This window comes from Brachyhypopomus gauderio, chromosome 5 (genome assembly GCF_052324685.1).
Source record: "Brachyhypopomus gauderio isolate BG-103 chromosome 5, BGAUD_0.2, whole genome shotgun sequence".
NCBI lineage: Eukaryota > Metazoa > Chordata > Actinopteri > Gymnotiformes > Hypopomidae > Brachyhypopomus > Brachyhypopomus gauderio.
The window spans coordinates 19,062,477-19,080,322 of NC_135215.1; the positions used below are offsets into that span (position 1 = coordinate 19,062,477).

General features: G+C 43.6%; 1 protein-coding gene across 1 annotated transcript in view; it reads left to right on the forward strand.

Annotated features, from left to right (window-relative positions):
* Positions 1-220: 220 nt before the first annotated feature.
* Positions 221-17,846, forward strand: part of LOC143514711 (dolichyl-diphosphooligosaccharide--protein glycosyltransferase subunit STT3B-like) — a 172,611-nt gene continuing 154,985 nt past the window's right edge. The window contains exon 1 of the mRNA XM_077006237.1: positions 221-670. Within this exon, the coding sequence (XP_076862352.1) occupies positions 429-670 (242 nt within the window). The 5' untranslated portion in view covers positions 221-428. The remainder of the gene's footprint in view (positions 671-17,846) is intronic.

Genomic DNA, 17,846 nt, shown 5'->3' on the forward strand with positions numbered 1-17,846 from the left:
TTTTAAATTTTGGTTGGGTTTATGATGCGTTCCCACTGGACCTGAAGTAGATTGTAATGGAACGGTAATATTCCCATTGCTGTTTCGTTTGGGCGGGGGTTGGTTGCAATTATCCAATTTTGGATCGATAGCTAAGCCCCGCCCCTTTATCCACGTCACTGGTGGCTGGTGGGGCTCTGCTCCGCCCTTTATCTGCCCGATCCGAAGCGCGTGTCACACACAGACAGCACTGATGGCACGAGAGCGTTCGGGGCAAGCGCGCGCTGTTGCGTGACACTGCGAACCGAAGCGGTTGGATTAACAAGCAGAGTGACTGCTCATCATAAACCGCGTCTCGAGAAAGGACGCAGGTGAAGGCAGAACGCAGCAGAGAGCTTGTTTCCCCCGCGAAAGATCTCCTGTCTACACAGCGCAGAAGGCTGTATAATATGGCGGAGCATCACACAGCCTCCGACGGCAAGCACAGATGGAGCGCCGGGGGTTCGCATCTCCGGAGCGGTCGCGCCAGCGCCGGGGCGACAGCGCGGCTCTCCCTCGGGCTGGCGCAGCCCGCCGCCTGGCATTCGCTTCTCTCTTTCACGGTACTGTTCCTGGCGTGGCTGGCGGGGTTCAGCTCCAGACTTTTTGCCGTGATCCGCTTCGAGAGCATAATCCACGAGTTTGATCCCTGGTAAGTCGCTTGATAAATCGCCCAAACTGTCAGCGCAGCTACCTGAACTTGCGCCTGTGGAAATGCGCAAACCTGCAAGTTTGTTCACAAATTACCTGTTTGTTCACAAATTATATGGCGAATTGCAATAACTAACCTGAAATTCGTTGCGTTTACACTTGCTTCAATAAATGAAGAATATTTCGTAGCGCACATGAGTAAATTAAAATATTAAGCTTTTAATGAATTCATTAGTTCATGTTCATGGAGCCATGTTCCATCCGCCCGTTTACGCACTTTGGTAAGAGGTAAATGAATCGGCTTGTTACACAAAAGTTCACATTTCAAAACGGATATGCCTTAAAATATAAATAAATTAACGTTTATAGACAACAACATTTAATTAACAAAGATCTGAACGAAAATTTCGACTGGGAAAGTGCTGAATGAGACTGGGTCCGGAAGTCAGCAGTGAGGCGGATGAATGGCTGGATGAGTCCAGGTGGAGGGCGGACGGATGTTGGTGAGTTCACAGTCGCCAAACCCGTGGACGAGCAACAGTCAAAATGCACAATACCCGCTGCGTATGCAAGATACTGTTTTCCCATAAAGTTTTCTTTTAACCTTATGACCTCATCGCCTTTCTGTATTTCAGCGCTTTTGCTTGCAGGGTCCACAGTAGGATTCTTGATTGTCATAAAATTGCAAAGGTTCATGTTGTTTCACTGTGATATTGCTGTGGCGATGCTGTAAATGAGTACAGTCATGCAAGTAAAGCGTGCGGAATTGAAAACTGCTGCTGTGTGACCTGACAGGTCAAAATGACTTTGAAAATGCGACTCGGCAAGCCAAAATGACCGTATTCCGCGCTTTTCGGATCTCCATTACAAAACCAAGGCATTCTGTCCAGTACATTACAGAAGCAAAGAGCTTTTCCTGTCCGAGTTGCGTACAGCGTGTGTGCGCACGATATTAGACGACCGTGTGTAATAAAACACAATATAATGCTGTATATGTGTGGAATAACAACGAATACACAATATAAAAGATGTTGTACATATGGTGTCTGTTTAAACTATAGCGCCCACCCCCAAAAAAAGTGTTTTATGTACTTAAGCTCTGCTGCCTCTGTTTCACACAACTTTGATTGGCCACGCAATCAGAATCGGCTTTAACAGCTATGAGCACTTATCATTTCACACAGTTTACAGACACTGCAGTTCATCTCTATCATATATTGAGTGCTGTATGTTGTCTTTGGTATTGATATCCCCATGTGAAATGGCTGGTATGGTTCGTTGAGAGGCTGGTTTCACATCTTGGGTTTGGCTCGTGTCTCCCACATGCTCCTACTTGGTTGTTTCCGTGTGCAGTGGTGCTCTAGTAGCTGAACATGCTTGCAGTCTAAAGAAACAGACTGTGGTACAATTTCATCACTCTGAGGCTTATGGTTGTTGTAGCTTCTGTAAAGTCAAGTTATTGTGTGTGTTTACATATGGGTGTAGTAACAGCACCAGTAATCACTTTGAAATCCTGCAGATCACATATTAACTCTGCACTGAAATTCTCTGCTTTGTGGTTTGATTTCTCATCAAGGTTTGGGTCTCATTACCAAACTGGAATGAGTTGAGCAGGTTTTTGCAGTGACGTTGAGGGGGTTGTTTGGACTGTGCTAGAACGGCTCCATGTGGAGTCCACTGTGAGTCACTGGGGCAGGCGAAGTTCTCTGAGAGTTTTGTGGGAACGACTATTTTACTAACTTGAGTGAATAATGTCTCTAATCCAGCCAGTTTCAGGTGGTAAAATGTATATATAATTTCAGTGTTGAAGACATCCATTTTGCAGTTGTATGAAAAGTAAACTCTAATGTCTGTGTGAGCGGGTAATGGATAGAATAAGAGAGAGATGAGATGGAGAGAGTGTGAACTCGGTTAATGAATTTGAAAGCTGCCTGTGTGTGTGTTCTTTCATTTAAGATTGTCAGGGACTTGGACTCAGGTTGACAGGAGAGCTGGGGGAGACAGGAAGGGGGAGGTGGAGAGGAGAAATGGGGAGCAGTAATGTCCACCTCACGGAGGGGGGAGAGAGAAGAGAAGGACAAGGGAGAAACTGATTGAGGGAGGGAAAGGAGAGAGAGATGGAGGTTAAGGGTAGTTTCTTATTTCGTGATAGAGAGCTTCACTGTGATGGTGCATGCTAGTGGGATGCCTCTCTCTCCTGCTCTTACACACACACACATGCGTCTGCACCAGTGAAGGGGGTCAAGTGGGAGACAGAAAGAAAAAGAAACAACAATTGTGAGTGAGAATAATAGAGAGGCATGATGGGAAGGACAGAAGAGAGATTCAGGGGTAGGGCTGTTCTGTTCTTTCTCAGGTAACCACATTCTGATCACTAACCATCTATTACTGACCACACAACCAGCTAGAAAGGAATTCTTTACTCCTGAACATTGTAATGAAAATATATCGGATCAAAGATTCTTCCTCAGCATGGATCGATACGTCTACTCCGTCTGGCCATTGTGACGGAGATGAAAAAGCAGCAGTTGGAGATTCAGCTAGTCTTCGGGTTCAGCTCGGTTCAGCGGCTGCGTCCGGTTCTGGTGCAGACACACTCCAGCTGGGTAATGAGGGCATGCTCTATGCTAATGACCTGCTCCATGGTGTTGGGACATTTGAACCACCTCAACCTTGAGGTCCTGCAGGCTTGGCTGAAAAGCCAAACGCCATATTCTACCTACACGTGTGTGTGTGTGTGTGTGTGTGTGTGTGTGTGTGTGTGTGTGTGTGTGTGTGTGTGTGTGTGTGTGTGTGTGTGTGTGTGTGTGTGTGTGTGTGTGTGCACCATATTCTAACTTACACAATGGTGAACCAATACCGAAATAAATGCTTACACACGCAGTTGGGCAGGGTGCGATACCTCAATCTACCTCAGTCTGTTCAGTAGAAGAGTGGGAGATTCCTTTCATGAGATTTTAAAGATGTCATGTTACTAAGGTATCTAAGAAGCACAGTGATTCTATGAGGAACTCGAGACACAAGTGGATCGGTTGATCCTGGGTTAAAATGACCATTTGAGAACCAAAGAATATATTAGAGATTGTTGTCTGGTAACTGCACATGAGTGATGAGGGATTGTGCATTGTGGTGCAGGCATGGTATGGTGGTTAGGCAATTGGCTTTGTGACCGGAGGGTTGTGGGTTTGATTCCCAGGCCTGAGGCCATGACTGAGGTGTCCTTGAGCACCTAACCCCAACTGATCCCCGGGCGCCGGGCTAGGGCTGCCCACCGCTGTGGGCATGTGTGCACCACAGCCCCCTAGTAATCACTAGTAGGTGTGTTCTAACTGCACAGATGGATAAATGTGGAGGACAAATTTCGATTGCAGTGAAAATTCACAATTGACAAATATGGCACATTTACATTATTCTGAGGCAGGTTTATTAATTAAGCTGTTTTAATGAGGTAACGTCAGCGTGGGGTCACCTTTCAACATGGTTCCCCACAGGAGCTTGTGGATGTTCATCAGGACCGTATCCAGCCCAGCGAGTCCAGACGCTGGAGTACTGCAGCTCTGGGAGTAGAGTCCCTCCATCTGTCCTGATCACAACAGTTCGCAGGGTGGGAGTTGGCTGTGTGCGTGTTGGGAGTGAGCAGGCATCAGAAATGTCCTTTCTTCTCATGTTTTTGTTGTTTTAGTGTGTGACGTTGGACACGGAATGCAGAGTCCTGCTAGTTCACCTCAAACCAAAATGTCTGGATGAAGCTGCAGGAAGAGGGAGCTCGTAACCGACGGAAACAATTTGAGAGCAAAATGAGTTCATTACTGCTAGATATTCAATCATTAGTAAAGACCACATGTTCTGCTGGGGTTGTGAAGATGAGGGCGTGTTTAGGGAGGATGAGGGTGGGGTTAGTGAGGCGTGTTTAGTTGAGTTTATTACACTGTCACCCCATAACAAGGCACTGGTCAGCAGTAGGTGCAGCAGAGATCAAAACATGGCGGAGGTGAGAAGATATCTATCCACGTCTTTATTTCTGTTTTGACCTGAATGTTCTCTCCTGCGTCCCACTTCTGGACTTACTGTGCATTTTTGTGCGTGTGTGTGTGTGAGGTGTTTTGCTTGGGCTTTTTAAGGCTTTATAAGGTCCGTAGTGTGTAGTTGTGTTGTGAATGTCTCTCAGGTTCCTCTTGGGTTTCTCTCAGGTTTGCTCCCTGATGCTTCCTGTTTCCCTGACCGGCCTCTGGTCTTTAGAGGTCCCCTGTAGGTTTTGCCATAACATGGAGGTTGTATCGATGTCCCTTTTGATTCCAGGCATGTCTGGCTGTCTGTGAAGCCGTCTGCACCAGGAGTAGCCATAGCCCTCATGGTCTTCGTAGCGTGGACCCTGATCTGCACAGATGGTCCTAATTGAATCCTGTGTCTCTTAAAGCTGGTCATGTTCACTGTGATGAGGGGAGCTCTCCCCTAGTGTGTTGTGTGTAGAGTATAACTGTTCAGGTTGAGAGCATAACAGCCGTGATTTTTCTCTTGTTTTGAATGTGTCCGGTGTGACTTTTCTCTTGTTTTGAGCGTGACCGGTGTGTTGCTGCTGCTTTGTGGTTTCCCACTTCTGCATGTGCCGGTCCTGACAGACACCAGCACAGGTCACGCTCCAAGTGGAACAGGAGCCGAGCTCCTGGATGCTGAGAGTAGGAGCAGGTCTGCACCATATGACGAACGTGTGATGTGAGAACTGTATCCAGCACTGTGAAGATAATATGGCGTTTGATAAATGAACAAATACTTAAGTGTGCATGTTAGCTAAATGGTTCCCGTGTCTGTGTTAACGGGTACACTGCTAACATGCTCCCTGAATATACCAAATAAAGAAATTATTTCAAACATTTTTATTAACAAATTGCACATGAATACCGAACCAATTAAAAGAACATTTATTTTTAAATAGAACAATTTAACTATAAAAAGTAAAGCTTAATCTTGCCTGTTGACATTAAAATATTATCTTATAAATTCAAGGTCATGGGCATAAAATGTAGAGGAAAAATGGAGGAAGCAGACATGAGAAACAAAAATGACCACCACCCAACATAAACGTGAGACTCCAGCTGAGTGTAGTGAAACGAACACCACCCAACATAAACGTGAGACTCCAGCTGAGTGTAGTGAAACGAACACCACCCAACATAAAGGTGTGTCTCCAGCTGAGTGTGGTGAAACGAACACCACCCAACATAAAGGTGTGTCTCCAGCTGAGTGTGGTGAAACGAACACCACCCAACATAAAGGTGTGTCCATGGGTTAAAGTTCTCCGTCCCTACGACGGATTTCCGTCATTTGATTTTTTTGGGGAAAAAATCCGTCAAATCATAATAAACAACACACGCGCGTGCTATCTGTTTTGTGGCCGAAATATGATTCTCACTGGCGCTCATCAGCGCTGGATGGATGACGGCGGTGTCATTTGATTGACTTGCGGTTCATTCCGCCTTCAGATTTGCGGATGTTACGTAGAAAAGCTTTTACCCCCCTCCTGCCTGGCGTGATCGTAGCGCGCGACTCTGTACATCTGCGCGAACGGCGGAGGCTACTTGCTGCGTCACATTCTTTTTGCAGTGTAGTCCGAAGCAATATGTGGTAGTATAAAGAAACACCCCTCAAAACAGGGGAATGAACATTTACCTGACCAATTGTAATGTTGCATTAGTGCTGGAATTTAGGCTAAAGTACTTTAAAATGCTTGAAAATGTAACTACTTCGTTTCACAACAAATATCTGTCTGACTGAACAGTTATTACGTTAACAAATACGAGCCTCTTGTAATTCCAGGACGAAACATGAGAGAACGTGAAGTCGTTAAGATTGGGCATTTTGAAAATAAACCACCATTAATTAATGTGATAAAAAGCGAATTATTTCGAATCATTTCGAGTATATGTATAAATATTTAACTTAAATTTAACGTTGAGAACGCGTTGAAATGGACCTTGAAAGTGATGTACAAGTGCTTTAATTCCACCTTATAAAGGTGTATGAACCCGGCAAACATGACTTGGTTCACTGCGCTGAAGCGCTGTGCGCGCGAAGTTACAAAACTGCGAGGCTCTCACGCACGGGTGGAGCCACCGCGATTACGTCATTTGCGGCGTGCGGACCCTCGCGCTGCTCACGCCACTCGTGCTGCGTCAAGTATAAAGGCTTAAACCAGGCTGAACATGGATGGTGTTGTTCTGTTTGTATTTAAAAGCTCTATCCAGTGGTGTTAATTTTTTGTAACATACCTACTTAAAGCATGTAATCTTACGGCTTATGTTTTTGCGATGGTGAATCTGATAAAAACAAGAGAGCTTCATACCTCTCACCAGGATTCACTAAATTTGACTTGATCTTTAAATAATTTTCTGGAAGAGGACCCCCAGATAACTCCATTATATAAACATTTATGTACATTTATTGCTCAGGTGTTCATTCTCTCTTCTCTCCTTACACAGGCTGTTTAGATAAATATACTTTATAAATGTGTTTATTGTGTAGAATTAGGGAAAAATTTTTCAGTCAAATGAAAATTTCTTGCTTTAACCCATGTGTGTCTCCAGCTGAGTGTGGTGAAACGGACACCACCCAACATAAACGTGTGTCTCCAGCTGAGTGTGGTGAAACGGACACCACCCAACATAAACGTGTGTCTCCAGCTGAGTGTGGTGAAACGAACACCACCCAACATAAAGGTGTGTCTCCAGCTGAGTGTGGTGAAACGAACACCACCCAACATAAAGGTGTGTCTCCAGCTGAGTGTGGTGAAACGAACACCACCCAACATAAAGGTGTGTCTCCAGCTGAGTGTGGTGAAACGAACACCACCCAACATAAAGGTGTGTCTCCAGCTGAGTGTGGTGAAACGAACACCACCCAACATAAAGGTGTGTCTCCAGCTGAGTGTAGTGAAACGAACACCACCCAACGTAAAGGTGTGTCTCCAGCTGAGTGTAGTGAAACGAACACCACCCAACATAAACATGAGTCACATGACTCATAAGGGATATGAACACTGAATGTTATCCTAGATACAGTCACATGACTCTATACACATCTGTAAGTAAAAATTTATTTTCAAATGTCCACAGCTCATCTGCACCTGATCCATAAGGACATGTAGCTTGTTGACCATGTCAGACCACTCTACGCCTTATTTGCATGAGTGTGCAGTACATGTTAAATATCTGCCTTCCTGTTACGATAAAGTGACTTCTGGGAAAATATTTCACATGCATGTTCACGTAGGCATACAAGCACATTGCAGCTCTGTATGCACAGATCAGATGCATCTCAGTAAATTAGAATATGAAGTTATTTCAATAATTCAATGCAAAAAGTGAAACACCTTTATTGTATGGATTCATGACAGAGATCTATACTCACCAGCCACTTTATTCGACCCTTTTTTTATAAATAATAATAATTTCCACTTATATAGTGCCTTTCAAAGTATTCAAGGAGGCTTTACAGAGAAACACAAAAAAGAACAAAGACAAGAAAAAAACAGACAAAAATAAAAACAATAAAAAGAAAAACAGAAATCCCACAGAACAGACTTAAGTTGAGGAATTTGTGAGAAAATGTTGAGTAAATAGATGGGTTTTTAGTTGAGCCTTGAATGTGTTGAGAGATGGTAAGAGACGGAGAGAGAGGGGAAGAGAGTTCCAGAGAGTCGGAGCCGCCACACTAAAAGATCGACCACCCATGGTGCTCAACTTAAATCTGGGAACAACTAAGAGACCAGAGTCAGATGACCGAAGCTGGCGAGTAGGGACATAGTGGTGCAAAAGATTAGCCAGATATATGTGAGCTAAGCCAGAGAGTGCTTTAAAAGTAAGTACTAGAATTTTGTATTGGATCACAGACTTATCGGAAGCCAATGAACACACTCTAGGACAAGTGTTGTATAGTCGTACTTCCTTCACTGGGTTAGAACACGAGCAGCAGCATTCTGAACAGTCTGAAGAGACCGAAGAGAGAGTTGCACTAATCTAGTTTGGAAGTGATGAGCGTGTGAACCAAGGTTTCAGCAGATATAGGAGACAGAAATGAATGTAGGCGGGAGACATTGCAGAGTTGGAGGAAGGCTGACTTAGTGAGTGAACATATCTGAGGTTCAAATGAAAGAGTCGGATCAAACAGTACTCCAAGATTACGTGCAACAGGGGATGAATTGACCGGCATACCAGCAACAGTAAGCGATGTATTGGCAAGGGAAAGGGCCACAGACTTGATACCAACAATAAGAAACTTAGTCTTATGGGCATTTAATAAAATAAAATTAATAAAATAAATAAAAATAAAATAGTTCAAAGATACATATAGTGATGGATGTGGGTGGGAAAGGTGCATGCGGTTTAAAGCTTAGATAAAGCTGAGTGTCATTAGCATAGAGATGGTATTTTAATCCATACTGTCGTAACAACCCAGAGTGGCAGAATATAAATGGTAAAGAGCAGTGGTCCTAGCACCGAGCCCTGAGGAACACCCTGAGCAACCGGAGCTAAATCTGATTTACAATTACCCAAGAGTATGAACTGACGTTTATCCGAAAGGTACAAAGTGAACTAAGAAATAACGGTACCAGAAAACCCAAGATCACGGAGCCGTGAGAGCAGTATTGCATGATTTGACTGTATCAAAGGCAGCAGTGAGATTGAGGAGTAAAAGAAGAGAAGCATAGCCATTATCAGAGGAGAGAAGGTCATTTAACACAAACAAGAGCGGACTCAGTGCTGTGCCGACCACGGAAACCAGACTAGAAAATATCTAAGAGATTATTGGAAGACATGTACAGAAGTAGTTGGGAGGCCATCACGCGTTCAAGGATCTTTGAGAGAAATGGTAGACGATAATTATTTAGAACAGTATTGTCAAGATTCTGTTTTTTGATAATTGGAGTGATGGCAGATGTCTATAAATCTAATGGAACGTGACCAGAAACAAGAGAAAGATTAACAAGATGACAGATATAGGAAGATAGAGACTCCCAGTTTAAGCAGAGATGTAGGTTTGGATCAAGAATGCAGGTAGTAGACTTGAGACTATAATTAAACTCCTCGAGAACTGGCGAGGAGTTTAATTATATGATCAGAGTTAACTAAAGAAAAAGTGGAGAATGACAGAGAGGGTGAGACAGTCATCTGGGAGGAAGTGGAGAAAGAAGAACTACATGATTGATCCTTCAGCAAATCCTGGTAGATAACAGACTTTGTTAGTGAAAAAACTAAGAAATACGTTACATTGATCAGATGTAGGGGCCATAGGTGATTAAGGGGGAAGCAGAAGATTAACAATTTTAAACAGTCGCTTGGGGTCGGAACCAGAGTTATTTATTGCAGATGTGTAATATAGAGCACGGGCTGAGCATCCTTATATTTGGTCAAGTGGTCAATATAAGCCTGGTGATGAACAGGTAAACCAGTTATCTTTATATAGCCGCTCAAGACACCTGCCCGTAGTCTTTAGAACACATAGGTCAGGTGTAAACCAAGGTGATACGTGGGTGGAGGGAACATATTGAGTTATCACGGGTGCTAAGGAGTTCAGAGTGTCAGAAAAGGAATGATTGTAGACAGATAAAGCAGTATCGAGATTGAGAAGAGAGGGAATGAGGGGAAAAGGAGATGATTCTAGGGCAGAGAAGAACACAGAAGAGTTTACAGATGTAAGTTTACAGTAGGTGAGAAGTGATTTGGAGGAAGGAGGCAGAGTGCTAGGAGAGAAACATGAAGTGATAAACAGATGGTCAGATACCCCTAATATATAATACTTAGATACAGACTAAGACGGACACAAACATAGGAGCATAACCCTATTTTGATTCGCGTGAAAAGCCAAACTTTTTGAAGGCAATCGAGTAACACAGTCGTGTTGACATCCAGTCTCAACACATTAACTAGTGCATCCACCCACTTGCGGTTTTTCTGCATTAACTAACCAGCAGCTATTTGATCACTGGTGAAGATGGCCCATTACGGTTCTCCTTCCTGGTGATACCTAGCCGGGATGTTGCTTCTCTTTCGGCGGAGCTACTTAAGAGTCTAGCTTGTCAAGGTACTGACAGTTAGCCCTCTTGTGTGAAATTTGAGATTCGTGGGGTTTTTCCTCTTGAGAACTACTCCATATATTTTATCACCTGTTTCCACTACAAGACATGTAGTCTTTCTCGTAGTCATATTTTTAAAAATCTCATACAGGACTCGCCGTTTTCTCCCAACTTTTGTTGTCGTAATTTTGCAGGCTAGCATAGCGAGCAGGAGCTCTAAACAAGAGACGTGATGGACAATGAGGTGTCGTACGCTTCTGCCAGCTAGTATAAAACTTCTAGTGAAAAAAATCGATCTCATATCAGTTCACAAGACTTATAAATAAACTGACAAACACGAAAACGAAGGGTATCCTATCTATAATTTCAGTATGTTTTAGTTAGTTTTCTAAACATGTAATATAGTTATAGTTAGTTATCGTTTTTCTCTTTTAATTACCGTTATTATTTATTTCAGTTAACGAAAATGTTTTTTCAATATTAGTTTTCGTTTTTTCGTTCGTTTTCGTTAACGATTATAACCTTGGTACAAATTTGATTCCAGTCAAATTTCTTTCTATCAGTCTCCCACATACAGTCATGTGTACCTTTTGTGTTCCATGTAAGTTTGTATGTGTGTAACATGTATTTGATGTACAGCATTCTTGAAATCAAAAGCTTAGCTAATTTCCATCATAATATACAGTCTACACTGACTGTGACTTACAGTTGCACTGACAACATGACTAAGTATTTTGACTGCCTTGTTCATAGGCAATGGCACACAGACTAGATACTCTGATGGCACTGACAAATTGACTGACATAAATATTTGCTTTTGGGGCAAAAACAAAGAATTTTGAGTGAAGTATTTGCTTTTGCATGTATTTCATTGAGTTGAGTTGAGAAATGAAACTGAGAAAACTGAGAAAAACTGTAAGTGACTTTGAACGTGGCATGGTTGTTGGTGCCAGACAGGCTGGTCTGAGTATTTCAGAAACTGCTGATCTACTGGGATTTTCACGCAGAACCATCTCTAGGGTTTACAGAGAATGGTCCGAAAAAGACAAAATATCCAGTGAGCAGCCGTTCTGTGGGAGCAAATGCCTTGTTGATGCCAGAGGCCAGAGGAGAATAGCCAGACTGGTTTGAGCTGATAGAACGGCAACAGTAACTCAAATAACCAGTCATTACAAACAAAGCATGCAGAAGAGTATCTCTGAACGCACAACATGTCAAACCTTGAGGCGGATGGGCTACAGCAGCAGAAGACCCCTGGGTGCCACTTCTGTCAGCTAAGAACAGGAAACTGAGGCTACAATTCACTCAGGCTCACCAAAATTGGACAATATGTAACATAGAAATAAAGTTATAATTACATAAAATTCTCTTTTTAATTCAATCTTTATATGTGCTGGCCAGTTTACTTTAGTAAGCCCTGCCCATTCTCTTCTCCCCACCCATGTCTCCTCCCCTCACTCTACCTCCTCCATCTTAATTCTGTATCATATGAGGAGGTAAGCGTCAATTTACTTCATACCAAATCGAAATAGAAGATTGGAAAAATGTTGCCTGGTCTGATGAGTCTTGATTTCTGTTGCGACATTTGGATGGTAGGGTCAGAATTTGGCATCAACAACATGAAAGCATGGATCCATCCTGCCTTCTATCAACGGTTCAGGCTGGTGGTGGTGGTGCAATAGTGTGGGGGATATTTTCCTGGCACACTTTGGGCCCATTAGTATCAAATGAGCATAGTGTCAACATCACAGCCTACCTGAGTATTGTTGCTGACCATGTCCATCCCTTGATGACCACAGTTTACCCATCTTCTGATGGCTACTTCCAGCAGGATAACGCGCCATGTCATAAAGCACAAATCTTCTCTGACTGGTTTCTTGAACACAACAATTAGTTCACTGTACTCGAATGGCCTCCACAGTCACCAGATCTCAATCCAATGGAGCACCTTTGGGATGTGGTCGAACGGGAGATTCACATCATGGATGTGCAGACGACAAATCTGCAGCAACTGCGTGATGCTATCATGTCAATATAGACCAGACTCTCTGAGGAATGTGTCCAGTACCTTGTTGAATCTATGCCATGAAGGATTAAGGTTCTGAAGGCAACAGGGGGTCCAACCCGGTACTAGCAAGGTGTACCTAATAAAGGTACAAACAATGTGTACTTAATAAAGTGGCCAGTGAGTGTAGAACACAGTGGATCTACACCGGCAGCTGACATGGATCCCCAAACCATCACTGATTGTGGAAACTTCACACTAGACCTCAAGCAGCTTGGACTGTTTGCCGCTCCACTCTTATTTCACACTCTGGGACCTTGATTTCCAAATGAAATGCAAAATTTACTTTTTGCAACACCTTGGACCTCTGAGCAACAGTACGGTTATTATTTTCCTTGGCCCATGTAAAACGCTTCTGGCATTGTCTCTTGGTCATGAGTGGCTTGACACAAGGAATGCGACAGTTGTAGCCCATGTCCTGTATACCCATTGTAGCCCATGTCCTGGATACGTCCGTGTGTGGTGGCTCTTGAAGCACTGACTCCAGCAACAGTCCACTCCTTGTGAATCTCCCCCAAATTTTTGAATGGCCATTTCTTGATGATCATGACAAGGCTGCGGTTGTGCCTGTTGCTTGTGCACCTTTTTCACTTCTTCCTTCCACTCAACATTCCATTAATATACCTGGATACATCACTCTGTGAACAGCCAGCTTTTTTAGCAATGACCTTTTGTATCTAACCCTCCTAGTGGAGTGTGTCAATGACTTCTGGACATCTGTTAGGTCAGCAGTCTTCCCCATGATTGTGTAGCCTACTGAACCAGACTAATGGACCATTTTAAATGCTTAGGAAGCATCTGCAGGTGTTTTGTGTTAATGATTCTAATATTCTGAGATAATGACTTTTGGGTTGTCATTGGCTGTAAGCCATAATCACCAACACTAATAAAAACTTGAAATAGATCACTGTCATGAATCTATATAATAGCTTCACTTTTGTATTGAATTACTGAAATTAACTTGGATATTCTAATTTATTGAGATGCACCTGTAGGTACAAGCACAATGCAGCTCTGTATAGGTACAACACACACACTCACCACCAAACAATGTGCACAACTCTCAAACACATACGTGTGCAAACATACATGTGTACACTTGGACACGTGTGCACACACACACACACACACACACACACACATCCATGCGCAGATGCACACACATGCTCATGTACACTCACATCCATGTGTACCCACAAACATCCATTTGCAAACACATGTACACACACACCTGCACATGCATATACACACACTTACACGTGCACACACACATACATGCACATGTACACAAATCTATGTGCGCACACACACAAACAATTTTGTTTTGATGCTTTTGTCACATACATCACATCTTTGACACACACTCTACATCACATTTCTGAGGCGTTTGCCTTTGTTTAGCCTTTCCCTTTGTACAAGCGCTCTAATCTATGGTTAATTAAAAATGTCTAAAACACAAAAGACTGGGGCTAGGTTTGTCCACATGAACACATGGGCAAGTAATTAACTACAAATTTACTTTTTTATTGTTTTTTTTTTTTTTTTTAGCAAGACACATTTTTAAAGATTAGAGCAAATTTTATGTCTGGAAAAGAAAGCTGAGCTTCATGCAGTTGAAACAGAAAAACTCAAGAACACGTGAAAAAGGGAAAATGCTGGAGTAGAGCAGTGGTCCCAGTATGGCCTTACATTATTGCAGTGGTCCCAGTATGGCCTTACATTATTGCAGTGGTCCCAGTATGGCCTTACATTATTGCAGTGGTCCCAGTATGGCTTTACATTAGTGCAGTGGTCCCAGTATGGCCTTACATTAGTGTAGTGGTACCAGTATGGCCTTACATTAGTGCAGTGGTCCCAGTATGGCCTTACATGCAGTGTACCGTGAGAAATCGCGTGTGCTGTGAAAGATTATCCTGTATCACCTGATTGGTCCTCTAATAATAAATTAATCTACCATTTTGTGCCATAATTGATTGGTGTCACATTTTACTAATGTGAAATATGTGCTGTAGCTAAAAAGGCTGGAAACACTGGTGTAGGGGAAGATGTCAGCACATCAGTTTGGAAATGTCTCAGTGTCAAACAGATCAAACACACACATGTTTCTCAACCCAAGTCCTCTACCTGATTCCTGTAGTGCTGGTTGATGCATTGACAGGAACAGCTGAGAGTTAAACCGCTGGTAATTAAGGCATGACTGTGTCAGAACTGTGGTCACAAAAGCCTTCACTAGCTAATTAGAGGGCAACTAAATACAGATCAGTAACAGATTTTTTCTTTAACATGGCATGGATGTTTAAATGAATTAATAATCAGCCAATAATAATTTGTCAAATTATATTATCGCTCAAGCCAACTGGTGATTCAATGTAACATTCTGTGTTGTGTGGGTGATTAAGGATGTGGTGTGTTGTGTGGGTGATTAAGGGTGCGGTGTGTTCTGTGTTGTCTGAGTGATCAAGGGTGCGGTATGCGTTGTGTGGGTGATGAAGGGTGCGGTGTGTTGTCTGGGTGATGAAGGGTGCGGTGTGTTGTCTGGGTGATGAAGGGTGCGGTGTGTTGTCTGGGTGATTAAGGGTGCGGTGTGTTGTCTGGGTGATTAAGGGTGCGGTGTGTTGTCTGGGTGATTAAGGGTGTGGTATGCTCTGTGTGGGTGACTAAGGGTGCGGTGTGTTGTGTTCCATGAATGGAAAAGCAGGAGTAAGCTAAAGGCAGATGGCTGAGCCAAATTGTAGCTGCCAGGTGATGTACTCATCTTTTTCTCTCTCTCTCTCGCTCGCTCTCTCGCTCTCTCTCTTTGTTGTTGGCCTCCTCTGTCCCACTCTCAACTTTGGACTCCCCATTGTTGATCAAACAGATTTTTATTCATTTTCAATTCAGTTGAACTGTGTCAAGTACATTGTTATCAGAGCACATATATACTGATTGTTCTATCTGAAACCTAAAGTAACAAAATAACAGTAATAATAGAATGTTGAGATAATACTGATTTAAACTAAAGCAAAAATAAAAGGAGAAAGCACAGCTGTGTCTTGACCTCACCACTGAGTCTTGACCTCACCACTTTCACAGTGACCTCCCCACTCACAGTAACCTCACCACTCTTCACTACTGTGCACTGTTCTATGGTGAGTCTGTGGTCACTGAGCCTGTACTTGGTGAGAAATTTCTGTTGTGGACCTGTTGTGCACATGTTGGTATATTGTCCTGGTTGATTAGACAACCCCACATTGGGGACATGTCCCACACTGGGGACGTGCACATTTATTAGTCCCACACATGTCTAGTGTTACTAGTATTGTAAGTGTTCAGGCTTTGGCAATACAAATGAAGCAATATTTGTCATGCCAATAAAGCACCTTGAATTGAATTGAAAAAAATTGACATGTGCAGATGTTCATATACTGTGGGCAACTTGTGTCAGTACAGTAGTTAGTCTCAGTACCAGCTGACAGAGGGGAGCTCTTTGGTTTAAAGTGCTTCATGTTGCAATATATTTTGTTTACTGAAATTTAGAAGTTGTCTAAATAAAATATTTCCACTAATCAAATTTAATTGGCCTAATTCTGTCATAGAGGCACTTGTGTGCACACACAGCCCGCCACAACTGTTTAAAATGTTGCATCAGAATTGAATCAGGGCTGCCTGTTTTGTGTATTATTATTATTGTTTTGATTGCATATGAAGCATCATTCATTCATCATTCCCTGATAAAAACTTCCTGAGGTCTTTTCTCTCTCTCTCTCTCTCTCTCTCTCTCTCTCTCTCTCTCTCTCTCTCTCTCTCTCTCTCTCTCTCTCTCTGTCTCTCTCTCTCTCTCTCTCTCTCTGTCTCTCTCTGTGGTGTTGGGAGAACACATGGGTCCCCATCCTCTTCTCTCTACTGTGGTGGTGGAGGGGGACAGCATGGAGACTGCAGGTGTCCAGTGTGGCCCACTCCTCCCAGCCCCAGGGCCCTGGACAGGGAGTGTTGACCAGGCTGCGTTGCTCCTCGTCCTGCCCAAGTTGGACCAGGCATGCCTCCGTCCTCCAGATCAGTCGTGGGGACTTGGTGCTTATTCAGTGGAGAATTATTGGGCTTTACAGTGGGGACTGTTTTTAAACCGGGATTTGTGCTGTGGCTCCCGGGGAGACAGAGGCAGCAATTGTGGATAAATGGCCTCGTTTGTCTTGGAGCTGTAGAATCTCTGTTGTGCTGTGGAGGCTCAGCAGGCTCCTCCCCTCTCCTGTTCCTCCGTAATGTTTTACTCGGCCTGCTGGCCTGCTGGGCGATTTAATAGCGCCTCCTTGACTTTGAGAGTGAAGCGGCAACGGCCACATCCATCTGGATCAGCTGAAGAGAGGACAGTGCTGATATAACCACACACTCACACCATCATTCCCAGTTGCAGTTACAGTAATACGTCACAGGTTTCAGGCTGCCTGCTGTAAGAACATACTGCAGCTCATTCAGACACACTGGTGGAGCCATACGTTTGCTACACCAGGGTGGCGGCTTTGGAAGTTCAGGTTGATTGGTTTGATTTCTCAGGCATGAAGATATTAAATATGACAGTAACACACAAAGCCCACACAGAGCCCATGTCAGTGAACAGAGTTGTGCAAATTTCAACCTAAATGGTCAGAGTAAAGAGGCTTGCAGAAGGAGCAATACTGATTGAATCTACAGGCACAGGGCAGAGAGAAGACTGTGCTACCTTAATATCACACATTAGTGAGGGTTGGACAGTGTGTAGGGGGTGTGTGGGGTGTTAAGCGGCTGTGGGGTAACTGGGGTAGAATCCTTCGTGGAGGGGAAGGAAGGCTTAATGCAGGGGGACTGGTTATTTTGGCCTTCTGATGCATCTCCTGATGTTGAGGTCCTGGACTGCTTGGAGCAGTGTGCCACAGATCTTATCTTTGGTCATAATAGTGGTGTTAGCAGACTTGATGATGTTGGAGTTGTATTTAACCACACGCTCATATGTAAACACAGAGTCCAGAGGTGGAACGCAGCCCTGTGAAGTACTGGTGCTGACTGTCAGGCTGGACCAGGTGGTTCTGC